The following is a 24695-nucleotide window of genomic DNA, read 5'->3' as shown; positions in this document are numbered from 1 at the left end:
TCTACAGCTGTGGAAGTGGCACACTTTCCTGGAGCACCTCATAGCCTTTAAATGGCTCTGTGCCCGTGTTTGCTGCCTTATCAAACAAAGGAAGGAGGAGTGTTGGGAGTGATTCGTCTCCACTGTTGGGTGCCACACGTCACCTTCCCAAGTCAGGTTAAAGATCAAATGTCTTTTCAGGTACCAGGCCCTAACAGCTATCCCTGTGGTTACCATAAATGGCGAGTTATGTACCAACGCAAATGCGATTTCCAAACACTTTGGTGATCACTTTGCTCGGGATTGTCAATCGGAAAATTTCCCGCCAGCCTTTTGCGCACTCAATCATCAGCTGGAAGGGAACGTCCTCTCATGCACTAAACGCTGCAGTGAATCTGATAACGCTCCATTTACAGAGTGGGAGCTCCCCAGTGCCCTTGCACATATCCCCGACATGGCTCCTAGGCCTGATCGCATCCACAGCCAGATGATTAAACATTTATCATCCAACCACAAACAACAAATCCTTGTAATCTTCAACCGTATGTGGTGTGACGGCATATTTCCACCACAATGGCAGGAGAGTGCCATCATTCTAGTGCCCAAACCCTGTAAAAACCAGCTTAATGTGGATAGCCACCAACGTTCTTTGTAAGCTGCTGGAGCGTACGGTATGTCAGCAGTTGGGTTGGGTACTGGAGTCATGTGGCTTGCTGGCTCCATGTCAGTGTGGCTTCCGCCATGTTCGCTCTACCACTGATAATCTCGTGTCCATCGAGTCTGCCATCTGAACAACCTTTTCCAGATGGAAACTTCTGCTTACTGTCTTTTTTGACTGACGTAAAGCTTATGATATGACTTGGTGACCTCATATCCTTGCCACATTGAATGAGTGGTATCTCTGGGGACCACTCTCAATTTTTATCCCACGCTTCCTTTCGCTCCGTACTTTCCATGTCCAAGTTGGTGACTCCCATTGTTTCACCCATATCCAGGAGAATTGAGTCCCACAGGGCTCTGTATTGAGTGTCTCTATTTTTAGTGCCCATTTATGATCTAGCAGCGGCTGTGGGAACCTCCGTCTAACCTTCTCTGTATGCAGATGACTTGTGCATTTCGTATTCCTGCTCCAGTACTGTTGTTGCTGAGTGGCACCTCCAGTTAGCCATCTACAAGGCGCCGTCATGGGCTCTATCACATGACTTCCAGTTTTCAGCTGCAAAGTTGTCTCTCGTGCAGTTCTGTCAGCATAGTACCATTCATCCGGAACCCACACTTTAGCTTAATGATGATCCACTCACCTTAGTGGAGACATATCAATTCCTAGGGCTGGTTTTCGACACTCAATTGACTTGGCTCCCTCATCTTCGTCAGCATAACCAGAAGTGCTGGCAGCACCTCAGTGCTCTCCGTTGCCTGAGCAACACCAATTGGGTTGCAGATCGCTGTACACTGCTGCAGCTCTACAGAGCCCTTTTCCCATCCCGAATTGACTATGGGAGTGTGGTTTATGGTTTGGTAGTGCCTTCAGCATTGCATTTACTCAACCCTGTGCACCACTGTGGGGTTTGATTAGTGACAGGGGCTTTTAGGACGGGTCTGGTGACCGGCGTACTGGTGGAGGCTGATTTCCCTCCACTGCAGATCAGACGTGTGAAACTGCTCGATGTAGCACAGATTCATTGTTTCTCCTGACAATCCAAATAACCATCTTCTTTTCCCGCCGGTGGCATTCCATCTCCTGCATCGGCGGCCCATGTTAGGGCTAACAATAGCAGTTCGCGTGCAGTCCCTTCTCTCCGAACTGGAGTCCTTCCCTTTACCACCTCTACTTGCAGTCTGTTCACATATGCCTCCACGGTGTACACCTGGCCGCAGCTTCGTGTAGCCCTTTTGCATGGCCCTAAGGACTCCGTTAACCCTGCCACTCTCCGCAGTTACATCTCCTCGATTCTTGATGTGTTCCGGGCCTCTGAAGTGTTTCACACCGACGGCTCAATGGCTGATGGTCATGTAGGCTTTGCATATGTTCATGGAGGACATGTTGAGCAGCATTCCTTGCCAGTTTGCTTTAGTGATTTCACTGCAGAGCTGGCGGCCATATCTCGGGCTCTTGAGCATTTCCGCTCATGCCCTGGCGAGTCATTTCTCCTGTGTACTGACTCATTGAGCAGCCTACAAGCTATCGACCAGTGCTACCTTCACCACCCTCTGGTAGCGTCCATTCGGGACTCCATCTATGTCCTGGAACAGTCCCGCCATTCCATGGTGTTAATGTGGACCCCTGGACACGTTGGGATCCCTGGCAATGTCAATGCCAAGAGGCTGGACAAACAGGCAATGCAGAAACCACTTCTGGGGATAGGCACCTCTGAAGCTGACCTGCGTTATTTCTTACACCACAGTGTTTTCCTCCTTTGGGAGATGGAATGGCATAACAGCATGCGAAACAAACTGCATGTCATTAAGGAGACTATGAATGTGTGGAAGTTTTTCATCCAGGCCTCTCACAGGGAAGCAGTTGTCCTCTGCCAGCTCCGTATTGGCCATACGTGGCAAAGGCATGGTTAAATACCCCATCGTGAAGACCCACCTCAGTGTCACTGTGGCTCCCAAGTGATAGTTGTCCACCTATTAGTGGGCTGCCCACTTTTAGCCCCTCTGTGGCAGACTTTTAACTTTCCCAGCACCCTGCCTTTGGTGTTGGGCGACAACGCCTCCACAGCAGCTTTAGTTTTATGTTTTATCCATGATAGTGTGTTTTATACTTGTCTGTAGGTTTCAGCACATGTCCTTTGTCGCTCCGTGTCCTCCACCCTAGTGCTTTTAGGGTGCTTCATGCTGAGTGGCTATTAGGAATGGTGTCCACAGGTTGTGGTGGTGGAGTGCGGTGGTAAGAAAGAGGGGGGGGGGGGGGGGAGGATGATACTGTTTAGTATACCATGATGCAGTGCAGTGACAGTGTGGTGTAGAATGGAGCATCAAGGCTGGTCTTTTCTAATTGAGATTTGTGGCTATGAGATTTAGCCAGGACATTTCCAGCAGATAGAAACATGTACATAACATCACATGCAGTTGGAATGTGTTTCCTTGATAGCAGTGACCTCTGTTACCTGGTGTCAGCACTGCACAGACATTTTGCTGGCGCCCCCTGGTGGAACATGTAACTATTTGCGTATCAACAAACTGTTTGTATACTGTATCGTGTTCATAACATTGATGCCCTTGTGGTATTCGTAAGTACATAATGGTGGACACACGTCTGTGGGCCAGGGGGGGGGGGGGGGGGGCACACCCTCAGGGTGAAATCATTGTGTTTTGAAGCGTAACATTCAGCTTGCAGTTGATATGCAATTATCATAAGGAAGGTGATGAAAAATACGATTCAAAATATTAAAAATTTTCCAGTTTCGAACCGCCCAAAAATCTATACAAATGACTGAAGAGGATATAGTTACACAATTCTAAATAAATAGAATCTAATGTGTGGTTTACAACAAAATAGTAATTTCATATTTTATTTATCAAGGATACAGACGGTTTAATGCATTCTAAAATGAAACACATTTTAAAACTGTAGCAACGCCTATGCAAGAATTAAGTGTCATTGAATAGCATTATAAACTATTATTTGTGGCCAAAAGTGTAAAAAAAAAAATCCCTCAGGTTGAGCACTTCCATGTAATGTGTTTTTCATGTGATTCAATGATTTAACTCCACTAGTGGTGATCCTTATATAAATGAGTAGTATTACACATATTTAGTGAAATATTGTCAGGTACCTGTTTTTCATTGGATGTGAAGGATTGAGCCAACTTTCAAAACAGATTTGAGTATGTCTAGTAATCAATACATGGTTATAAGATAATTGGATAGAAGATAAAGAGAAGTAAAAAGCAAATAGTTTCTTCTGGAACAGACTTTCAAAAAGGGGTCTATCCTCTATTAAGTCTCCTTGGAATGGTGTTTCATTCACAGCGGTGTTGCACAGCATATTAACAGTGATTGTGAAAATATGCTAACTGGAAGAGACTTGGGGTATGTATTACACTTTGTCAAGGACATTTTATTTGAAACCTGACAGTGAATTACATGCCGCATATGGGCAGATTCTTTCTGGTTTTGAAACTCACCACTGGGACACAATTTTTGTAGAGCTCAACAGGCCTCTGGTGACTTTAGTATTTTGCTGCTGTAATTTCCATAGTGGTTTGGCTGCTTCCATTATTAAAAAGAGTTTATTGAGTTCAATGAGCAATGATTTATGGACTTTTCTAGGGTGGTATAGTTATGTAAAGACTGGCCAGAACTGTGCAAAGATCTAGTCTCTTCATTTAACCATTTAGGAATCGTCACACACAAAAATGCTTAAGTGTGAAACTGTGATATGCGAGTCACTGCTAAAAGTAGTAGTGTATTGTTAGAGGTGGATATTCATTTAAGATAAGAAGTAAGGGAAGGAGAAAGGAATGAAAGAAGATGAGGGTTGAATATCCTGAGCCATTTGAAATTGAACTCTATCTTGGAATGAGAGAGGACGGGTAAGAAAGTCAGGGTTGTACTTGCCTAGAGTGATTTAGGGGAAGTTATAGAATACCTATGTCTTGATAGCCAGGGAGAGAGAGAACTGCTGTCATCTTTACTGAGTGTCTAGTCTAGTATGTTGATCACAGCACTGTATTACTGAGGTTGCAGGTACTTTGCTGATTGTATATTCTTACTGACATTGGTATTTGTATTCCTAGATATGAAAACATGTCTACATGTAGATAATGATGTTTGCACGGCATTTCCAAATTCCTGTTTAGTGCTTGTCTTCACAATGTTGTAATGTTACCTGAATGGCAGTTTGTGTGTTTTTTCTGCTACTCAAAAATTTTTTCTTTGTAAATGTAGTTATTGGTGTAATATACTCATCTCTTCAGTAAGACGTGTAATGATTATGGATCAGTTTGTGAGTTTTGTCACAAGTAATGATAAAGTACTTGATGATGCTCTCCCACGCAGCTGTGGGTTGAATTGGATAGGTTGATGAAGGAAAACATGATGAAAACTGGGAAAGGGTAAGAAGTAACAAGTAAAAGGAAATAAATACAGAAATCACAAAATGGTAGTTCAGGTTAACAAACAGTTTGGCTTGTTGCCTGAAATAAGTGGGTATGTGCCACATTGAACTTTGTTAAAATGAGATGCAGCAGACTCATTGGAATATCATTAGTGTTAGTCATAAACATTAACAAATAGAAAGGAAAGATTCTTACTGCTTGATAAAAGCCATGGAAGACATGATAAATATACAGTAGAGAAAAAAGTTAGGTGTAGAGTCCCATGTTTGTAATCATCATGAAACAGTCACACACAACCAGGTTTGTTGCCTTTGACTGTAGGTTAGACCAATATCTATGATGAATCTCTTTCTCCAATTATTAAATGAAGTTCCTTGTAATTCTACTGGATGTAAGATGGATCAATCAGTGTAATCATAAATACATCCAGTGAGGTTGCTAGGCACAGCTGAGGAAGGCATGGATTGATAAATATGTATGTCAACATGATTTCAAGTGGCCTGAAAGCAACAGCAGATGAAAGTGCTGCAAAGGACCATCTCATCCGCACTCATATGAATTTGCTGAGTTGTGTTATGTAGTCTCTGGAGGACATATTTATGGTGACCTTAGAAAAACATATAGCTATTCATGAACACTGATTTGGACTTCTTTTCTCCGAGCCATTTGTGTTTGGCTTGCATGTGGACATGTCTGTTTTCCTAATGTGGGGCAGTCTTAGTCCTCTGTTGAACTGCATGTTGTGCGTACTTTGAGTACACTCTTAGCATTTGTGTGCACAGAATGTATGTTCCATATTAGAGGATTCTTAGCCTGACAAAGTTAGTGTTCCAGTGTTGGAGATACTGGTAAATCTTGAGAGTGCCCTTATCCTCAGCATCACATGACAAAATTAGAGTACTTTCTATTAACCTTGTTTCACGTTTGTTGACTTTCATCTTTTACCCTCCTTTCAAGATTGTCCATCCCATTCAACTTCACTTTCAGTCCCTCACTGTCTCTGACAGAATTATATCACCATTATTTCTAATCCTGAAATAGAATTCCTACTCCAAATATCTGTGGGGTTTCCTTAACTGCTTGGTCAACATAAAGGCTCATTGTGCATAGGCTGCAAGTCATCAAGGATGGACAGGATGATGCAAGATGACTTGGACGTAATTTCTAATTGGTGCGATGAATGGCAGTTGATTCTAAAAATGTGAGTCACTGCAGATGACTAGGAAAAACAAACCTGTAATGTTTGGAAACAGCATTAGTAGTGTCCTGCTTGACACAGTCATATCACTTAAATATCTGAGCATAATGTTGGAAAGCAACATGAAATGAAAGAAACATGTGAGGATTGAGATAAGGAAGTCAAATGTTTGAGCTTATTATGAGAAGGAAAGTTGCCTCTCACCATATGGCAGACATGCAGACACACAGATAGGCACAACAAAAAGACTATCACAATTAAAGTTTTCAGCCATTAAGGTCTTTGTCAACACTAGACACACACACGTGTAGCGAAACAGGAGAGAAATGAAACGACTGGGTGTCGTGGTGGATTGACAGCTGTGTAGTTCTGGAATGGGAATATGGAAGGGATAGATGGATAAGGACTGTGACTAATGAAGTTTGGCGCAAGTAGTGTTGTGGGAACATAGGATGTATTGCGGTACAGAAAAGCTGGTGTTGGGGGGAGAGATCCCATCCCCACACCCACCCTGTTTCCCACTTTTCATAGTGGTTCTTCCATCAAAGATCAAAACAGGTTATGAAGTTATCACAGTCAGAACATAAATTCCAAACCCGATGTGATGCTACCAGTGTCCCAGCCAAATGTGCAACCTGTGGTAGGGATGCTCATGAGGATGATTGATAGCCTCCTCCCTGCTGCATCAGCTGCAATGTTGACCCTGCTGCTGTCTCCTGCATTTGTACCATGTATCTCAATGAGTAGGCTGACCAGGAGATCCAGGTGAAGGAGAAAGGGCCTTACCCGGTCACTTGTAAGTTGTTGACTAGTCGGAAACCCCGTGTTCTACTTCCTGGTATCTACAGTACTGTTGTTGCGACATTTCACTCCATGAAGGACATGACCAAGCAGACATGCAACCTCAAAATTTACTACTGTGAAAGCACCCAGCTTCATAGTAGTTCTCCCTCTCTGGCTGTGCAAAACACCGCCAGACAATCTCCTCATGGGGCATAGTTACCAGCTACACAACCAGCAGGACAGAAATGACAGAAGGAATACTGCTGCAAAGACTTCCTACAACTCCCCAGCCAACCAACTCGAACCTTCATCTCCTAACTGAAAAGGTTAGAAGAAGTCAAACAAAGGCAAAAGAGTTTTCTCCTTAAGTTGTCACCATGTGATATCCTCCCACAGCCAACCTCTGTGTTGCCAGTGCACAACAACAAGCATTATTCTGCCCTGGAGTCCACAGGCAGACAGTAGAAAAATGCTGATGCTTCTGTAGATGTCAAGGAGCAGGATGATCCTGCGTCTGTGCCCTGTAGTCTTCAAAGGATAGGGCTCAGCAGCCACTGATGTGGCATCCTGTTCATTTTTTTCCTTGTCATGAATCTCCTCCAATAGAATGTTGTGGTTTTCAATCTAACAGAATTTACAGCGAGCACCCACTTATCTGCCTTCAGGAAACAAAATTGCATCTTCATGATTGATTGGTTTGAGCTCTCATATTTATTACCTATTTGTTTTAATGCCCCCTCCCCGCCCCTTCCCCTCCCCTTCCCCCTTCCCCCTCCCCTCCCCTCCCCTTAACCCGCCCCCTCCCCTCCCCTCCCCTTAACCCGCCCCCTCCCCTCCCCTACCCTTAACCCGCCCCCTCCCCTCCCCTTAACCCGCCCCTCCCCTCCCCCCACCCCCACCCCTCCCCTCCCCCCACCCCCTCCACTCCCCTCCCCCTGCCCTTCCCCTTCCCCCGCCCCCACCCCCTGCCCTTCCCCTGACCCCGCCCCCACACCCACCCCTTCCCCTTCCCCCGCCCCCACCCCTTCCCCTTCCCCCGCCCCCACCCCTTCCACTTCCCCCGCTACTCCCCCTCCCCTTTCCCCGCCCCTTTCCCTCCCCCTCCCCCTCCCCTTCCCCGCCCCTCCCCCTCCGCTTCCCCCGCCCCTCCCCCTCCCCCTCCGCTTCCCCCACCGCCACCCCTTCCCCCGCCTCCTCCCCCACCACTTCCCCCGCCCCCTCCCCCTCCACTTCTCCCTCCCCCTCCCCTTCCCCCTCCCCTCCCCCTCCACTTCCCCCACCCCTACTCCTCCCTTCCCCCGCCCCTACTCCTCCCTTCCCCCTCCCCCTCCCCCTCCCTTCCCCCTCCCTTCACGCGCCCCCTACCCCTCCCCTTCCCCCACCACTCCCCCTCCCCTTTCACCGCCCCTCCCCCACCCCCTCCCCCTCCCTTCCCCCTCCCGCTCCCTTCACCTCCCCCTCCCTTCCCCTCCCCCTCCCTTCCCCACCCCCTCCCTTCCCCCTCCCCCTCCCTTCCCCCTCCCCCTCCCTTCCCCCTCCCCCTCCCTTCCGCCGCCGCCCCCTCCCTTCCGCCGCCGCCCCCTCCCTTCCGCCGCCGCCCCCTCCCTTCCGCCGCCGCCCCCTCCCTTCCGCCGCCGCCCCCTCCCTTCCGCCGCCGCCCCCTCCCTTCCGCCGCCGCCCCCTCCCTTCCGCCGCCGCCCCCTCCCTTCCGCCGCCGCCCCCTCCCTTCCGCCGCCGCCCCCTCTCTTCCGCCGCCGCCCCCTCTCTTCCGCCGCCGCCCCCTCTCTTCCGCCGCCGCCCCCTCCCTTCCGCCGCCGCCCCCTCCCTTCCGCCGCCGCCCCCTCCCTTCCGCCGCCGCCCCCTCCCTTCCGCCGCCGCCCCCTCCCTTCCGCCGCCGCCCCCTCCCTTCCGCCGCCGCCCCCTCCCTTCCGCCGCCGCCCCCTCCCTTCCGCCGCCGCCCCCTCCCTTCCGCCGCCGCCCCCTCCCTTCCGCCGCCGCCCCCTCCCTTCCGCCGCCGCCCCCTCCCTTCCGCCGCCGCCCCCTCCCTTCCGCCGCCGCCCCCTCCCTTCCGCCGCCGCCCCCTCCCTTCCGCCGCCGCCCCCTCCCTTCCGCCGCCGCCCCGCCCCCCTCCCTTCCGCCGCCGCCCCGCCCCCCTCCCTTCCGCCGCCGCCCCGCCCCCCTCCCTTCCGCCGCCGCCCCGCCCCCCTCCCTTCCGCCGCCCCCCCTCCCTTCCGCGCCGCCCCCCCTCCCTTCCGCCGCCGCCCCCCCTCCCTTCCGCCGCCGCCCCCCCTCCCTTCCGCCGCCGCCCCCCCTCCCTTCCGCCGCCGCCCCCTCCCTTCCGCCGCCGCCCCCTCCCTTCCGCCGCCGCCCCCTCCCTTCCGCCGCCGCCCCCTCCCTTCCGCCGCCGCCCCCTCCCTTCCGCCGCCGCCCCCTCCCTTCCGCCGCCGCCCCCTCCCTTCCGCCGCCGCCCCCTCCCTTCCGCCGCCGCCCCCTCCCTTCCGCCGCCGCCCCCTCCCTTCCGCCGCCGCCCCCTCCCTTCCGCCGCCGCCCCCTCCCTTCCGCCGCCGCCCCCTCCCTTCCGCCGCCGCCCCCTCCCTTCCGCCGCCGCCCCCTCCCTTCCGCCGCCGCCCCCTCCCTTCCGCCGCCGCCCCCTCCCTTCCGCCGCCGCCCCCTCTCTTCCGCCGCCGCCCCCTCTCTTCCGCCGCCGCCCCCTCCCTTCCGCCGCCGCCCCCTCCCTTCCGCCGCCGCCCCCTCCCTTCCGCCGCCGCCCCCTCCCTTCCGCCGCCGCCCCCTCCCTTCCGCCGCCGCCCCCTCCCTTCCGCCGCCGCCCCCTCCCTTCCGCCGCCGCCCCCTCCCTTCCGCCGCCGCCCCCTCCCTTCCGCCGCCGCCCCCTCCCTTCCGCCGCCGCCCCCTCCCTTCCGCCGCCGCCCCCTCCCTTCCGCCGCCGCCCCCTCCCTTCCGCCGCCGCCCCCTCCCTTCCGCCGCCGCCCCGCCCCCCTCCCTTCCGCCGCCGCCCCGCCCCCCTCCCTTCCGCCGCCGCCCCGCCCCCCTCCCTTCCGCCGCCGCCCCGCCCCCCTCCCTTCCGCCGCCGCCCCGCCCCCCTCCCTTCCGCCGCCGCCCCGCCCCCCTCCCTTCCGCCGCCGCCCCGCCCCCCTCCCTTCCGCCGCCGCCCCGCCCCCCTCCCTTCCGCCGCCGCCCCGCCCCCCTCCCTTCCGCCGCCGCCCCGCCCCCCTCCCTTCCGCCGCCGCCCCGCCCCCCTCCCTTCCGCCGCCGCCCCGCCCCCCTCCCTTCCGCCGCCGCCCCGCCCCCCTCCCTTCCGCCGCCGCCCCGCCCCCCTCCCTTCCGCCGCCGCCCCGCCCCCCTCCCTTCCGCCGCCGCCCCGCCCCCCTCCCTTCCGCCGCCGCCCCGCCCCCCTCCCTTCCGCCGCCGCCCCGCCCCCCTCCCTTCCGCCGCCGCCCCGCCCCCCTCCCTTCCGCCGCCGCCCCGCCCCCCTCCCTTCCGCCGCCGCCCCGCCCCCCTCCCTTCCGCCGCCGCCCCGCCCCCCTCCCTTCCGCCGCCGCCCCGCCCCCCTCCCTTCCGCCGCCGCCCCGCCCCCCTCCCTTCCGCCGCCGCCCCGCCCCCCTCCCTTCCGCCGCCGCCCCGCCCCCCTCCCTTCCGCCGCCGCCCCGCCCCCCTCCCTTCCGCCGCCGCCCCGCCCCCCTCCCTTCCGCCGCCGCCCCGCCCCCCTCCCTTACGCCGCCCCGTCCCCCTCCCTTACGCCGCCCCGTCCCCCTCCCTTCCGCCGCCCCGTCCCCCTCCCTTCCCCCGCCCCGTCCCTTGACCCGCCCCCGCCCCCGTCCCCGCCCCCTCCCCCTCCCCTTCCCCCGCCCCAACCCCCTTCCTTATCGGTGTTTGCTGTTAGAGTTAACAGCCATTGACCATGTTGCACTTTTTATCCGTTGTAGCAATATGGCAAAGGCCATTTAATTTTTGGTTCTGGACCTCCAGTTCTCTGTCTGTGGTGTATTTTATAGACCTTTCTCCACATCCCTGTTTTTTAGCTGTCTTCTCGTGCATTGACTGAGACTAACGTGCAGTCATATTTAACTCCTCTCTTTGTCTTCATGTCCTAGTGTTTTGACATGGGCGCATATGACCCTAGTTGTTTTTGTACCACAAAACAAAAAGCTCATCAGTTAGTGGTAATGCTGTGTCATTATATCCTTCAAATGTCACTCCTTCAGTTCCTGTTGCTATTTCTTTTAGTAGCTGATACATCTAGTTTGAAAAGTATGCGGAGAATATATATTTGTTTTCAACACAGTCCACCTGGTTGAGTTGATGAAGTCATTAAGGGATTCATTTTTGTACAGTCAGATGGCCATAATATGACTAACCATATATTATTAGGTAGAAAAGGACCATTTATATTCCAATTCCTTTTTGCAGTTCTGTCCAATGATCCGTCAGTCTGTGGAATGGATGCAAGATTAATTTGCATTTACGCATGATAGACAGAATTAAGATATTCTTAGATTTGACACCACTCTGTTTTGTATTAATTAATTAATCAAGGAACATATACGGAGCCCTACAAAATTTCAAGTTAGTTACATAATAATTAAGATAACTGCACATGCCAGAGCTCCTACCCGGAAACCTTAGGTGCCAGAGTTTAGAAATAGCTTGTGACACTTTGGGCACTTATGCCGTTAGATTGCAAAGTACTACTTACGACAGTGGAGGTGAATTTCCTGGACATGAAAGTAGATAAGGCCAGAAGTGGAGGCCAATTGGCCAGATGTGAAAGCAGATCAGGCCAAAATGCCCAGTCACACTCCGCACTCCACTAGTGATACCTGCATCTGATTTCTTGCACATGCATTCACATCCAAGCCCTGCACATTCGGACTGGTGTGGCTGTCATGATATGAATGGGTTGTTTATTGTAAAGTACATAAATTTGTGCTGTCTGAGTTGTGCATGCTTTTTCATCCATCACAATGATAAGCCATCCATTCACAAGTTTCAAAAAGTTTCACAATTCTGCAAAACTGCATGGGAGTTCCAAATGGCATTAAGATGCAGTCAAAAAGACAAATAATTTCATTAATGTTATGAAAAACCACACAAACACTGTATAATAACTCATAAATCATAATATTGTGTAATTATTAGAAACTAATCACATGCTTCTGGTGTATCATTTTTCAATGTCACAGGACTTGCCTTTAAGGGGAAAAACTAATTTCAATACTGTTTTTGATGTTTTATTTATTTATTTATTTTTCAGTTTCGAGTAGAGCAGTACACTTTAGGATTATTGCATTCACTTTGTGTGTTGCAATCTTATTCTAAAATTACAAATATTACTCCAGAGAAGTAAGATTGCCCCAAATTTGAAAAACTGCCCCAATGTGTCATGTGGTAATGTACTTAGGAACAAATATCCTATTAAAATTTAAAAGTGTTGTCGTAGGGAAAATCTTCTCAATACTGTATTTAATAGCCTATATTACTTTATTAATCTACTACACACAAACAATGGGTAAGTGATATCATTTTAGGGAATAGTACTGTCAAAAGTTGGTTAAAAGTTAAAAATATTTTGAAATTGAAGCTATTGGCAGCTAACACAAATTTCCATTTTCAAGACAGAGATAATTATTCAGACATCAAGTAAACACTGTTTGTCTGCAAATTTCACCATAGTAAAAGACCACCTCCTGTTTTAAGGTAAAAGATACTGCACGAATGGTTATGTGTGAACAGATAGGTCCCATGTTATGTAATATATTTTAAAAATTTAGTAATTTTACTTGCAGTAGCTCTCTGTAACTGCAGAATGAATAATTTCTTCCAAACATCTATGAAGTATTATACATCATGTAAATATGTGGAACTCATAATATTCACACAGGCTGCACACATTTTTCAAAAGCGCAAACCAATGAAAAGTGCCTGAAGCAGCTTATGGAAAATTCTGCAGTAGATTCATTTTTATGATTCTAAAATCAGTCACTGGTGTGAAAACCTGACCAGATTACAATATTAGTTACTAGGTAAACTACACTTGAGGTATTACAGTCTCTCCAACAGTCAGGTGATCAAACATTGTGAAACCATTTTGAAAGCAGCTCTAAAAATGCAAAATAACCCCAAAGTGACTTAGATTCTGAAATAAATTGTCTAGTTTTGCTATGGATTACCCTACAATGTGAGATAGAGCAATAACACAATTTAGTTACCATGTAAATCAGTTTGAAAATTGATGTTCAAGGTTGTGGTAGTGGTTGAAAAGCGCAAAAATTTTAATGAAAGGGATAGAATAGGGTTTATGATGGTACCGATGGAAAATAATGAAAATATTGGGAAAATGCAGGATCTGGAAATCCAAAACAAAGTTGTACTGATATTTTACTGTTGGCTTGTTTACATTTATAACATTAACCACACATTATGCAGAGGTGTTCTAAAATTCCTATAATGGGCTCCTAAGAGTTGAGGAGGGGACTTCGCAGATAAAAGTTTGATAATGAATCCATATCTGAAGGTGTACCATTTGAGAGTATGACCTCCTCCATTCAGAAGGGAACATTGTCTGTGCCTTGGGGTCCTTCTTGACCAATAGGTCAGAGGTAATTTTTTCTACTGTTTGTGTACCCTAAAGCAGGAGATTTGAAACTGCTGCAGTCATCAAACCAAAATTTGTAACTATTAAATTTTAGTGAAATTTTCTTAAATTATTTTCTTTTATTGCATGCAGTTTAATGTAAAGTAATTTACAGATCTAATTAATTTTCTGTGTTCATTAGGTATTTCCAAGGCACCATAACGAGATACACAACAGCAGCAGTGAAGGCTAGAGTCGGCCAGGGCCAGAGCGGCAGTCACGTCAGGCTCACCGATGGCAACACTTGCCATCTGCTCGGCTGTTTGCGTGATGATAATAATCGTAAGTATTTAAAAGGTTAATTATATCACCATGTAGCTGTCTTTTAAAATAAGAAATTGGGATTAATCCCATGAGGCAGCAGCGTACTGACTGCACAAGAGATGATCAAATAGTGATTGGAATTTTTTTAGTTTCACAGCAATTATATATTGGATTATCGATTTTTTATATTTTATGTACACATTCCTGATGTCCCCCCTGCGGGTCCGGGGATTAGAATAGGCCCGAGGTATTCCTGCCTGTCGTAAGAGGCGACTAAAAGAAGTCCATCCCCCTCACGGGGGTAGTTAGCGCCTGCGTCTGGAGACGGACGGTTCCACGACCTATAATTGTGGTCTTTTTGGTTTTTCACTTCTCGTTTCTTCCTTCCTTTTGTTGATTCCTTTCTTTGCTCTTCTCCACCTCACTGTCTTCATTACTATTTCCCTTGACTTCTCCTTGCCTTCTCCTTGCCTTCTCCTCCTTGCCTTCTCCTCCTTGCCTTCTTCTCCTTGCCTTCTCCTTGCCTTCTTCTCCTTGCCTTCTCATTGCCTTCTTCTCCTTGCCTTCTCTGGTATCCGCCTCGGCTTTTGAGACAGTCTGTCCTCTTTCTCCCTGTCTGTCTTCTTTTTCCTCTTCTTCCTTCCTCCCTGTGCATGCCTGAAGGCCGACCCACGCGTTCGCACACGTAGCCGGTGACGGGGTAACGCGTAAGTCCCCGCCCTGGGTAGACATGTAAGGCACGCGCATACCACCTGGTAAAGGCCAGGCCCGGGGAGGGGTGATTGCCTGAGCTGATACCTTCTGACCATGCCGATTGGTCCCTCCGTCTGTTTCTCGGGAGGTGTGACCTGAGGTGTAAACATTCACCTAAGGCGGGAGTGCCCTCTGAGAGGGTCCCCACAAGGAAGGAGCACACCATCGGAGACGCTGGCAATCATGGGGGATTCCTTCGCAATGGATTCTACTCCATCGCTTTCGACTTCTGCCCAAAAACGGAAACGTGACCAGCCACCAGTGACAAAAGTACTACCACCTGCCCCACAGTTCCTCGTCGTTTCTCGATCTGAGGACGGAAAGGATTTTTCCTCTGTCAACCCTTTCGTTATCCAGAAGGGCGTATATGCCATAGCCAGATCTGTCAAATCTTGTACCAGGTTGCGTAACGGTACCTTATTACTGGAAACTGAGAGTGCCTTTCAGGCACAAAAACTGCTTCGGGCCACACTCCTGTACACGTTCCCTGTCCGGGTGGAGGCCCACCGAACTTTGAATTCGTCTCGTGGTGTAGTCTATACTAGCTCCCTCGACGGATTGACTGACGAGGAGATTCAATCTTTCCTCGCTGAGCAGGGCGTGACGGCTGTCCATAGGGTCATGAAAAAGGTCAACAATGACCTTGTACCGACCCGGACACTTTTCTTGACCTTCGATAGTGTTAAGCTGCCATCGCGCATCAAGGCGGGCTACGAGGTTATTTCTGTTCGCCCCTATGTCCAGACACCTACGCGCTGCTACCAGTGTCAGCGTTTCAATCACACTCGACAGTCTTGTTCCAATGCGGCTAAATGTGTCACTTGTGGCAGGGATGCCCATGAGGGTGACTGTCCACCTCCGTCTCCTCGTTGTGTTAACTGTCAGGGTGACCATGCCGCATCCTCCCGCGACTGTCCTGTCTATAAGGAAGAACGCTGTATCCAAGAAATTCGGCTCAAAGAGAAAGTGTCCACCTCGGCTGCTCGCAAGCTATTGGCTAGTAGGAAGCCCGCGCTGCTCCCAGCGGGGAAATACAGTACTGTCCTCGCCTCTCCTCGGACTACCAGGGAGGTAGCAACCCAGACATCCGATCTGACCTTCAGCACCACGGTCGTCCGTTCGGCCAGTGCTAAGATCGCGCGGTTGACGCCTCCTCTTCCTCCCATCACCCCACAGACACCAGCCCCTTCATCAGCTTCTGCTAAGACGAAGACCCCGAAGTCAGATGCACAGGCCTTCAAGAAATAACCCTCCCATGCAGACTGTCTACGTACCTCGACCTCCCAGCCTTCGACCGGTACTTCCACCAAACGTCCTTCCAAAAAGGCTCATAGGAAGCACAGTTCTCCTTCTCCGCCACGGCGCATTTCTTCTCCTGCGCCACCCAGCGGTTGCCGCCCCAGGCCGTCATCCGTTTCGCCTGGCCACACCGCTGGTAGCCGAACATCTGGCCGTTCACCGGCGGAGGAAGCTCCCCCTCCCGGCCATCCTCCCGAGATGGACGATGAACCTATCGACCCAATGGACGATGACTGTCCGCCTACTGATAGCGGCGGCAGTGCTCGCTCGAAGCCAGGCCCTCAGCGGCCTTCGAGGTGACCCATTCTTTCATCTTCCTTTTCTTACGATGGCACTTATTCACTGGAATATTCGCAGCATTCGCTCCAACCAAGAGGACCTGAAGTTGCTGCTCCGCTTGCACCGTCCGCTCGTCGTAGCCCTCCAGGAAACGAAGCTACGCCCATGCGATCAAATTGCCTTGGCACACTACACCTCTGTGCATTTTGACCTACCCCCTATGGTAGATATCCCAGCTAATGGAGGGGTTATGTTGCTGGCCCGGGATGATATTTACTACGATCCCATCACGTTGCACACCGGCCTGCAGGCAGTTGCCATCCGCATTACTCTCCCCACTTTTACGTTTTCCTTTTGTACCGTTTACACTCCATCGTCATCTGCCGTTACCAGGGCAGACATGATGCAACTTATTTCTCAGCTACCTGCACCATTTTTGTTAACTGGAGACTTCAATGCCCACCATCCCCTTTGGGGCTCTCCAGCATCCTGCCCGAGGGGCTCCTTGTTAGCAGACCTTTTCAATCAGCTCAATCTTGTCTGCCTCAATACTGGCGCCCCTACTTTTCTTTCGGACACATCTCACACCTATTCCCATTTAGACCTCTCTATATGTACTCCCCAACTTGCACGCCGGTTTGAGTGGTATGCACTTTCTGATACATATTCGAGCGACCTCGTCCCGTGTGTTATCCATCTCCTGCAGCATACCCCCTCTCCGTGCTCCTCTAGTTGGACCATCTCCAAGGCAGACTGGGGGCTCTTCTCTTCCAGGGCGACCTTTAAGGATCAAACCTTCCCAAGCTGCGATCGTCAGGTTGCCCACCTCACGGAAGTCATTCTCGCTGCTGCTGAATATTCCATCCCTCACACTACTTCTTCTCCACGTTGCGTACCGGTCCCCTGGTGGACCGCAGCATGTAGAGGCGCTTTATGTGCTCATCGATGTGCTTTACGCACCTTTAAACGCCACCCTACAGTGGCGAATTGTATCAATTATAAACGATTACGTGCTCAGTGTTGTCGTATTATTACAGAAAGCAAGAAAGCCAGCTGGGCTGCTTTCACAAGCACCTTCAACAGTTTTACTCCTCCTTCTGTTGTCTGGGGTAGCCTGCGCCGGCTATCTGGCACTAAGGCCCACTCCCCAGTTTCTGGCTTGAAGGTCGCAAATGACGTCCTTGTGGCCCCGGAGGCTGTCTCCAATGCCTTCGGCCGCTTTTTCGCAGAGGTTTCGAGCTCCGCTCATTACCACCCTGCCTTCCTCCCCCGCAAACAGGCAGAGGAGGCTAGGCCACCTAACTTCCGCTCCTCGAATTGTGAAAGTTATAATGCCCCATTCATCATGTGGGAACTCGAAAATGCACTTGGCCGATCACGGTCCTCTGCTCCAGGGCCTGATTCTATTCATATTCAGATGCCGAAGAACCTTTCTCCTGCGGGTAAAGGTTTTCTTCTTCGTACATACAATCGCATCTGGATTGAGGGACATGTTCCCGCATGCTGGCGCGAGTCTATTGTTGTCCCGATTCCTAAGCCGGGGAAGGACAAGCACTTGCCTTCCAGTTATCGACCTATCTCGCTTACCAGCTGTGTCTGTAAAGTGATGGAGCGAATGGTTAGCTCTCGATTGGTTTGGCTGCTCGAGTCTCGACGCCTACTTACCAATGTACAATGTGGATTTCGTAGGCGCCGCTCTGCTGTTGACCATCTGGTTACCTTGTCGAACTTCATTATGAATAACTTCTTGCGGAAGCGCCCGACCGCGGCTGTGTTCTTCGATTTGGAGAAGGTTTACGACACCTGTTGGAGGGCGGGCATTCTCCGCACCATGCGTACATGGGGCCTTCGCGGTCGCCTCCCTCTTTTTATTCGTTCCTTTTTAATGGATCGACAGTTCAGGGTATGTGTGGGTTCTGTACTGTGAGACACCTTTCACCAGGAGAATGGGGTGCCACAGGGCTCAGTTTTGAGCGTTGCTCTCTTCGCCATCACGATCAATCCAATAATGGATTGCCTCCCAGCTGATGTATCAGGCTCCCTTTTCGTGGACGATTTTACCATCTATTGCAGCGCGCAGTGTACACGTGTCCTGGAGCACTGTCTTCAGCATTCTCTTGACCGTCTTTACTCCTGGAGTGTCGCCAATGGCTTCCATTTTTCTGCCGAGAAGACGGTCTGTATTAACTTCTGGCGCTACAAAGAGTTTCTCCCACCGTCCTTACGACTCGGTCCCGTTGCTCTCCCAATCGTGGAGACAACCAAATTTTTAGGCCTTACTTTTGACAGGAAACTTAGCTGGTCTCCACATGTGTCATATTTGGCCGCCCGTTGTATCCGTTCTTTAAATGTCCTCCGTGTTCTCAGTGGTATGTCGTGGGGAGCGGATCGAACCGTCCTACTTCGTCTATATCGGTCGATCGTCCGCTCCAAGCTGGATTATGGGAGCTTCGTATACTCCTCTGCACGGCCATCCATCTTACGCCGCCTCAACTCCATACAACATCGGGGTTTACGACTTGCGATCGGAGCATTTTATACTAGTCCCGTAGAGAGTCTTCATGCTGACGCTGGCGAATTGCCACTCACCTACCGGCGCGATATACTGCTTTGTCGGTATGCCTGTCGGCTACTGTCAATGCCCGACCATCCGTCTTATTGTTCCTTTTTTGACGACTCTCTTGACCGTCAATACGGGTTGTATGTCTCTGCCCTGTTACCACCTGGAGTTCGCTTTCGTCGCCTCCTTCAACACCTTAATTTTTCACTCCCTGCAACCTTTCGAGTGGGCGAGAGCCACACGCCACCTTGGCTCCAGGCTCAGGTCCGCGTTCACCTTGACCTCAGCTCGCTCCCGAAAAAGGTTACCCCCGGTTCGGTCTACCACTCCCGTTTTTTGGAACTTCGTTCGAAGTTCATCAACATGACTTTCATTTATACAGATGGCTCTAAGACCAATGACGGGGTCGGGGCACTAAGTTTCAAATACCGGCTCCATGGACATTGTTCGGTCTTCACAGCTGAGCTCTTTGCCCTCTACCAGGCTGTTCTTTACATCTGCCACCACCGACATTCTGCTTATGTCATCTGCTCCGACTCCCTGAGTGCCATCCAGAGCCTCAGTGATCCGTACCCGGTTCACCGTTTTGTACACCGGATCCAATGCTCTCTTCAGCAGCTGGTGGACGTCGGTTCTCCGGTTAGCTTTATGTGGGTTCCTGGCCATGTCGGTATCCCCGGGAACGTAGCTGCAGATGCCGCGGCCAAGGCTGCGGTCCTCCAGCCTCGGACAGCCTCTTGTTGTGTCCCTTCGTCCGATTATAGCAGGGTCATTTGTCAGCGCATTTTATCGCTGTGGCATGCTGATTGGGCTGCACTTACAGACAACAAGCTTCGGGCCATAAAACCTCTTCCCGTGGCTTGGACGTCCTCCTCACGCCCTTCTCAGTGGGAGGAGGTAGTTTTGGCCCGGTTAAGAATTGGACACTGCCGGGTCAGCCATCGCCATCTGCTGACGGCTGCGCCGGCACCGTTCTTCCCATGTGGGCACTTGCTGACGGTTCGACACATTTTAATGTCCTCTCCAGATTTTAACACACTGCGTCTAGATCTTAACCTGCCAAGTACTTTCGATGCCATTTTAGCGGATGACCCACAAGCAGTTGCTCGTGTTCTTCGTTTTATCAATTTGACCAACCTCTCTAAGGACATTTGATGATGCTGTTTTTTAATCCTATGCCTGTCAGTCTTTTATCATGTTTTCCCTTTTAGTTGTTGTTTTAAACTTGTGCCTCACAGTGCATTCTTAACGTTGTCAGGGCGCTAATGACCATTGAAATTGTGTGCCCTAAAACCACAAAAAAAAAAAAAAAAAAAAAAAAACCGTTCCTGATGTATGTGTCTCACCATATAGCAGAGATGATAACTCGTGATAGGCACAACAAAAAGAGTCGCACAATTATAGCTTTCAGCCATTTAAGCCTTTGTCAGCAGTACACACACACACACACACACACACACACACACACACACACACACGTGCAAATGCAACTTGCACACACATCTGCAGTCTCAGAGAACTGAAACCACACTGCGAGCAGCATCACCAGTACTTGATGGGAGTGACGACTGGGTGTGTAAGTAAGAAAGAGGCTGGGGTGGGGATAGTATCGTGGGGGTGATGGACAGTGAAGTGTTGCAGTTTGGGTGGAGGGCAAGAGAGAAGGTGGGAGGGGGGTAAGTAGTGGAAAGGAGAGAAATAAAAATAAATTAAAATACTGCGTGTGGCAGTGAAATGATGGCTCTGTAGTGCTGGAATGGGGAACAGGGAGGGGGTTGGATGGATGAGGACAGTGACTAGTGAAGGTTGAGGCCAGGAGGGTCATGGGCACATAGGATATATTGCAGGGAAAGTTCCCACCTGTGCAATTGAGAAAAGCTGGCGTTGGTGGGAAGGATCCATATGGCACAGGCTGTGACGCAGTAATTGAGATGAGGGATATCATATTTGGCAGTGTTTAGCAACAGGGTGGTCCACTTACTTTTTGGCCACAGTTTTTTGGTGGCGATTCATGTGGACAGACAGCTTGTTGGTTGTCATGCCTACATAGAATGCAGCACAGTGGTTGCAGCTTAGCTTGTAAATCACATGACTGGTTTCACAGATAGTTCAGCCTTTGATGGCATAGTTGACGTTAATTACAGGACTGGAATAGGTGGTGGTAGGAGAATATATGGGACAGGTCTTGCATCTACGTCTATTACAGGGGTATGAGCCATGAGGGTAAGGGACTGGGAGCAGGGGTTGTGTGAGGATTGACGAGTATGTTGTGTAGGCTCGGTGGAAGGTGGAATTACACTGTAGGAGGGGTGGGAAGGATAGTGGGCAGTACATTTCTCATTTCAGGGCATGACAAGAGGTAATGAAAACCCTGGCAAAGAATGTAATTCAGTTGCTCTAGTCCCAGATTTTACTGCATTAAGAAGAGAATGCTCCTCTGTGGCTGGACTGTGGGACTTCGGGAGATGGTGGAAGACTGGAAAGATAAGACACGGGAAATTTGTTTTTGTACAAGGTTGGGAAGACAATTATGGCCAGTGACGGCTTCAGTGAGACCCTCGGTATATTTAGAGAGGGACTGCTCGTCACTGCAGATGCAATGACCACTGGTGGCTAGGCTGTATGGAAGGGACTTCTTGGTATGGAATGGGTGGCAGCTGTTGAAGTTCAGGTATTTCTGGTGGTTTGTAGGTTTGATATGGATGGAGGTGCTGATGCAGCCACCTCTGAGGTGGAGGTCAACATCTAGGAAGGTGGCTTGTTGTGTTGAGCAAGACCAGGTGAAGTAAATGGGGGAGAAGTTGTTGAGGTTCTGGAGGAATGTGAATAGTGTGTCCTCACCTTCAATCCAGATAGCATAGATGTCATCAATGAAACTGAACCAGGTGAGGGGTTTAGGAGTCTGGGTTTTTAGGAAAGATTCCTCAAGATGGCGCATGAAGAGGTTAGAATAGGATGATGCCAGTTACAGATGATGACAGATATCTCGGTTGTAGAAGCCTGCCTTTTGATTGTTCAGAAAGTGTTCCACATTAAAAATTTAAATTTCATTTGGAAAATGGCTGCCACCCAATGGATTCTTTGTCAGAGGAAAATATCACTGGATGGAGAATGTGTGTGGCAAGAATTTATAGGCGAAAGAAGCAGCATGTCTGTCCTGTACAGAATGAGCTGGGACACTGTCGTGGATCAAAAATATGCCTTCACACTGCCTCTTGTGACACTTCACGTTGACAGCCTCCTCTAATTATCTCACCTGGAGATTTTTCCAGTACATTGCTGTGGAGATTTTCCCCTTAAAATTATAGTCTGTTGGTACAACAGATTGTTCCAAAGAACACACAGCACCAAATTATCTGATGATGTTGGGATCTTTGCCTGCTTTAGTGGTGTTGTGTAAGTAGATGTATGTAAATGTGTGCTGTCTCATTAACTGTGATTAAATGGCTAAAGAAGCCATCTGAGTTAGCCAAACACAGAATCAATACATACACTGCTGCTTCAGTTTCAGTGGGTTTCTCAAGTGGGTGTGAGTAGTTGACACATCCTGTCGATGTCAGTTGTTGTCGTATTCATAACATCATGCAACATTTTGGAAACTGACCTCTTAGTGATTTCCATTTTTTCCACTATTGCATCAATTGTTGAGCACCAGGTTACTCACTTTGTGGTCCTTCAGGCAGATGGGCTGCTACACCCTTCTTCATCTTTGAACATGTTTTAGCAAGTTGAGAAACAAAATTGCTTCAGCTGTAAAAATATTAGGCACTACCAATTTCAGAGCACTTACAGCTGCATTTCAGGTACAAATCTGTATATAAGTGGACAATCAATCATGTAGAAAACCAATATTCTGAAAGCTATGATGAAGCTGTAATGAAACATGTAGTCCCTGGAATCGAAACACGTAATCACTGGAAGAGTCATGACTCAGCTTGCATTGTTAGTCCAATGAAATAATTACCCACAAAAGTGTGTCTGCTGTAAAAGTACTAAAACCTATGAAGAAAGATTAAGAAACAATGAGGATGAATTTATGTAATGTTATAATGGACAAGGGGAAATGTAAGAGGCACTCACTGAATATCAGTGTGTGGAGGTGAATGTTATCTGGGTGGCAGACTGTTGGCTAAAACATTTGACAGTTGTGTGTGTGTGTGTGTGTGTGTGTGTGTGTGTGTGTGTGTGTGTGGAGAGAGAGAGAGAGAGAGAGAGAGAGAGAGAGAGAGAGAGAGAGAGAATATTTCAATGTGTAGTGCTGGAATGAAAATAAGTAAACTAAATCATACCTCAAAACAGGAAAATAAGTTGCAAATATGTAGCATATTATCATGTTTCTGGGTACAGTTTAACTTTCACATTTGCAGCAAATAGCTCTGTTCCTGGGAATGATTTACTTTACTTGATGTTGTTGTTGCATAAAAGTTAGTATTCTCTCTTTCCATCATTCTAATTTTCATGGTGTGTGAAAGTCATCTGGGTTGCTTGCTCAACATTCAGGAGATGGAGTACACCTGCTTATTATAGTATCATGTTGTATTCTAGGTTTTAATGGGACCCCATACATAGCATACATTCCTTGACATACTAATATTATAGCAGTCAAAGTTTTTAGCCAATAGGTTGTTACCTAGGTGGCATATTAAAGTGTGTGAACATTCATGTGGTAACATCGGCGAGTGCCTCTTAAATATCCTTATCCACTATGGTGTTATGTAAATTCCTCCTTAATGTTTTTATCGTCTTCGCTGCTATTATGCAAGTGTTTTCCACCATATTTTATTACTTCTAGGACACACGCATTTTTGGGAATAATCTATTTAATGGGACTGACAATGAATGCTACGTCTTCCTATAATAATTATTTAAATTGTGAATTGACGACATCCTCAGTATATGCTTCATTACAGTTTGATCTTAGCTTTGGGATTATTTATTTTCTACAGGATTCTTTTTCTGCTTATATACAGTTTTGCACCCAAAGATGCAGCTGTAAGTGTTGCAAAATTGGTAGTTCCAAAGAATAGAAGGATTTTACAGCTGATATGGTTTCATTTCTCAATATGGTTTCTCATGGCTGTGGTTGCCCAGATAATTCTTTTGTTTAATGACGCAAAGTGTCAGAGGCATTTAACTACTGAGTGATGAATTGTTACCTTACACTTCCACTTCATTTTGGATTGTAGGGTAATTGTCCTCCTCTAAGTGCAGAAAATGCCACACTGTTCCTGTTTATCAGGAATGCAGAGGTTTGCCTACAAACAATCAAATAACTGTTACATAATTTTATTTTTTCAAGGTGGTGATGAAAATTTCAGGTCTCTTCTGTGCTGGTGTAAGATGGCTGCAGATATGGCTCCCCAGCAATTTTTGACTGATGTATCAACTGCGAATGACACATTGGGGTTTGATTTATATAGTTAGCTTATCCACTGTATGATTTTCTGACAGCATACTGTAGTATTAGTACTGCTAGTAATACCATACTCGAAAAACGTAGGGTTTGGAACTGTATGTTTCTTCTTCCTTGGGGAAGGAGAGATTGGCTAGGGAAGATTGCAAAAATGGGGCAACTCACACAGATCAGACTGAGAGGACCTGTGTGTTGTGAGGAGAAACTTGTGCAAAGCTCAGTTTGGTTATATTTGCTTATGTGGATCAGTTTTCTGAGAGCTTGCCATGATGTATGTGTCAGTAAATTTGAAATGAGATGCATTTTTGTTTTGGAATTGTGGCTACATGCTGGAATTTTTTAAATTATTAACAAAATGTCATAAATGTATCCCTACTGACCACCCCCAGATACTATTACTTCAGAATTTCACCTATGGAATAGAAGTATTTGAGTAGAAATTATTTCAC

At 49.2% G+C, this 24695-nt stretch overlaps 1 protein-coding gene across 1 annotated transcript in view; it reads right to left on the bottom strand.

Annotated features, from left to right (window-relative positions):
* Positions 1 to 14488, bottom strand: part of LOC126471383 (spidroin-1-like) — an 86935-nt gene extending 72447 nt beyond the window's left edge. The window contains exons 1-2 of the mRNA XM_050099506.1: positions 14368 to 14488; positions 8514 to 10906 (exon numbers count right to left, since the gene is read on the bottom strand). Coding sequence (XP_049955463.1) covers positions 8514 to 10906; positions 14368 to 14488 — 2514 coding nt within the window. The remainder of the gene's footprint in view (positions 1 to 8513; positions 10907 to 14367) is intronic.
* Positions 14489 to 24695: the final 10207 nt, after the last annotated feature.

The sequence above is a fragment of the Schistocerca serialis genome, chromosome 3 (genome assembly GCF_023864345.2).
Source record: "Schistocerca serialis cubense isolate TAMUIC-IGC-003099 chromosome 3, iqSchSeri2.2, whole genome shotgun sequence".
In the NCBI taxonomy this organism is placed as follows: domain Eukaryota; kingdom Metazoa; phylum Arthropoda; class Insecta; order Orthoptera; family Acrididae; genus Schistocerca; species Schistocerca serialis.
Note: the sequence above shows the minus strand (reverse complement) of the source record. Positions and strands in the feature narration are given on the sequence as shown.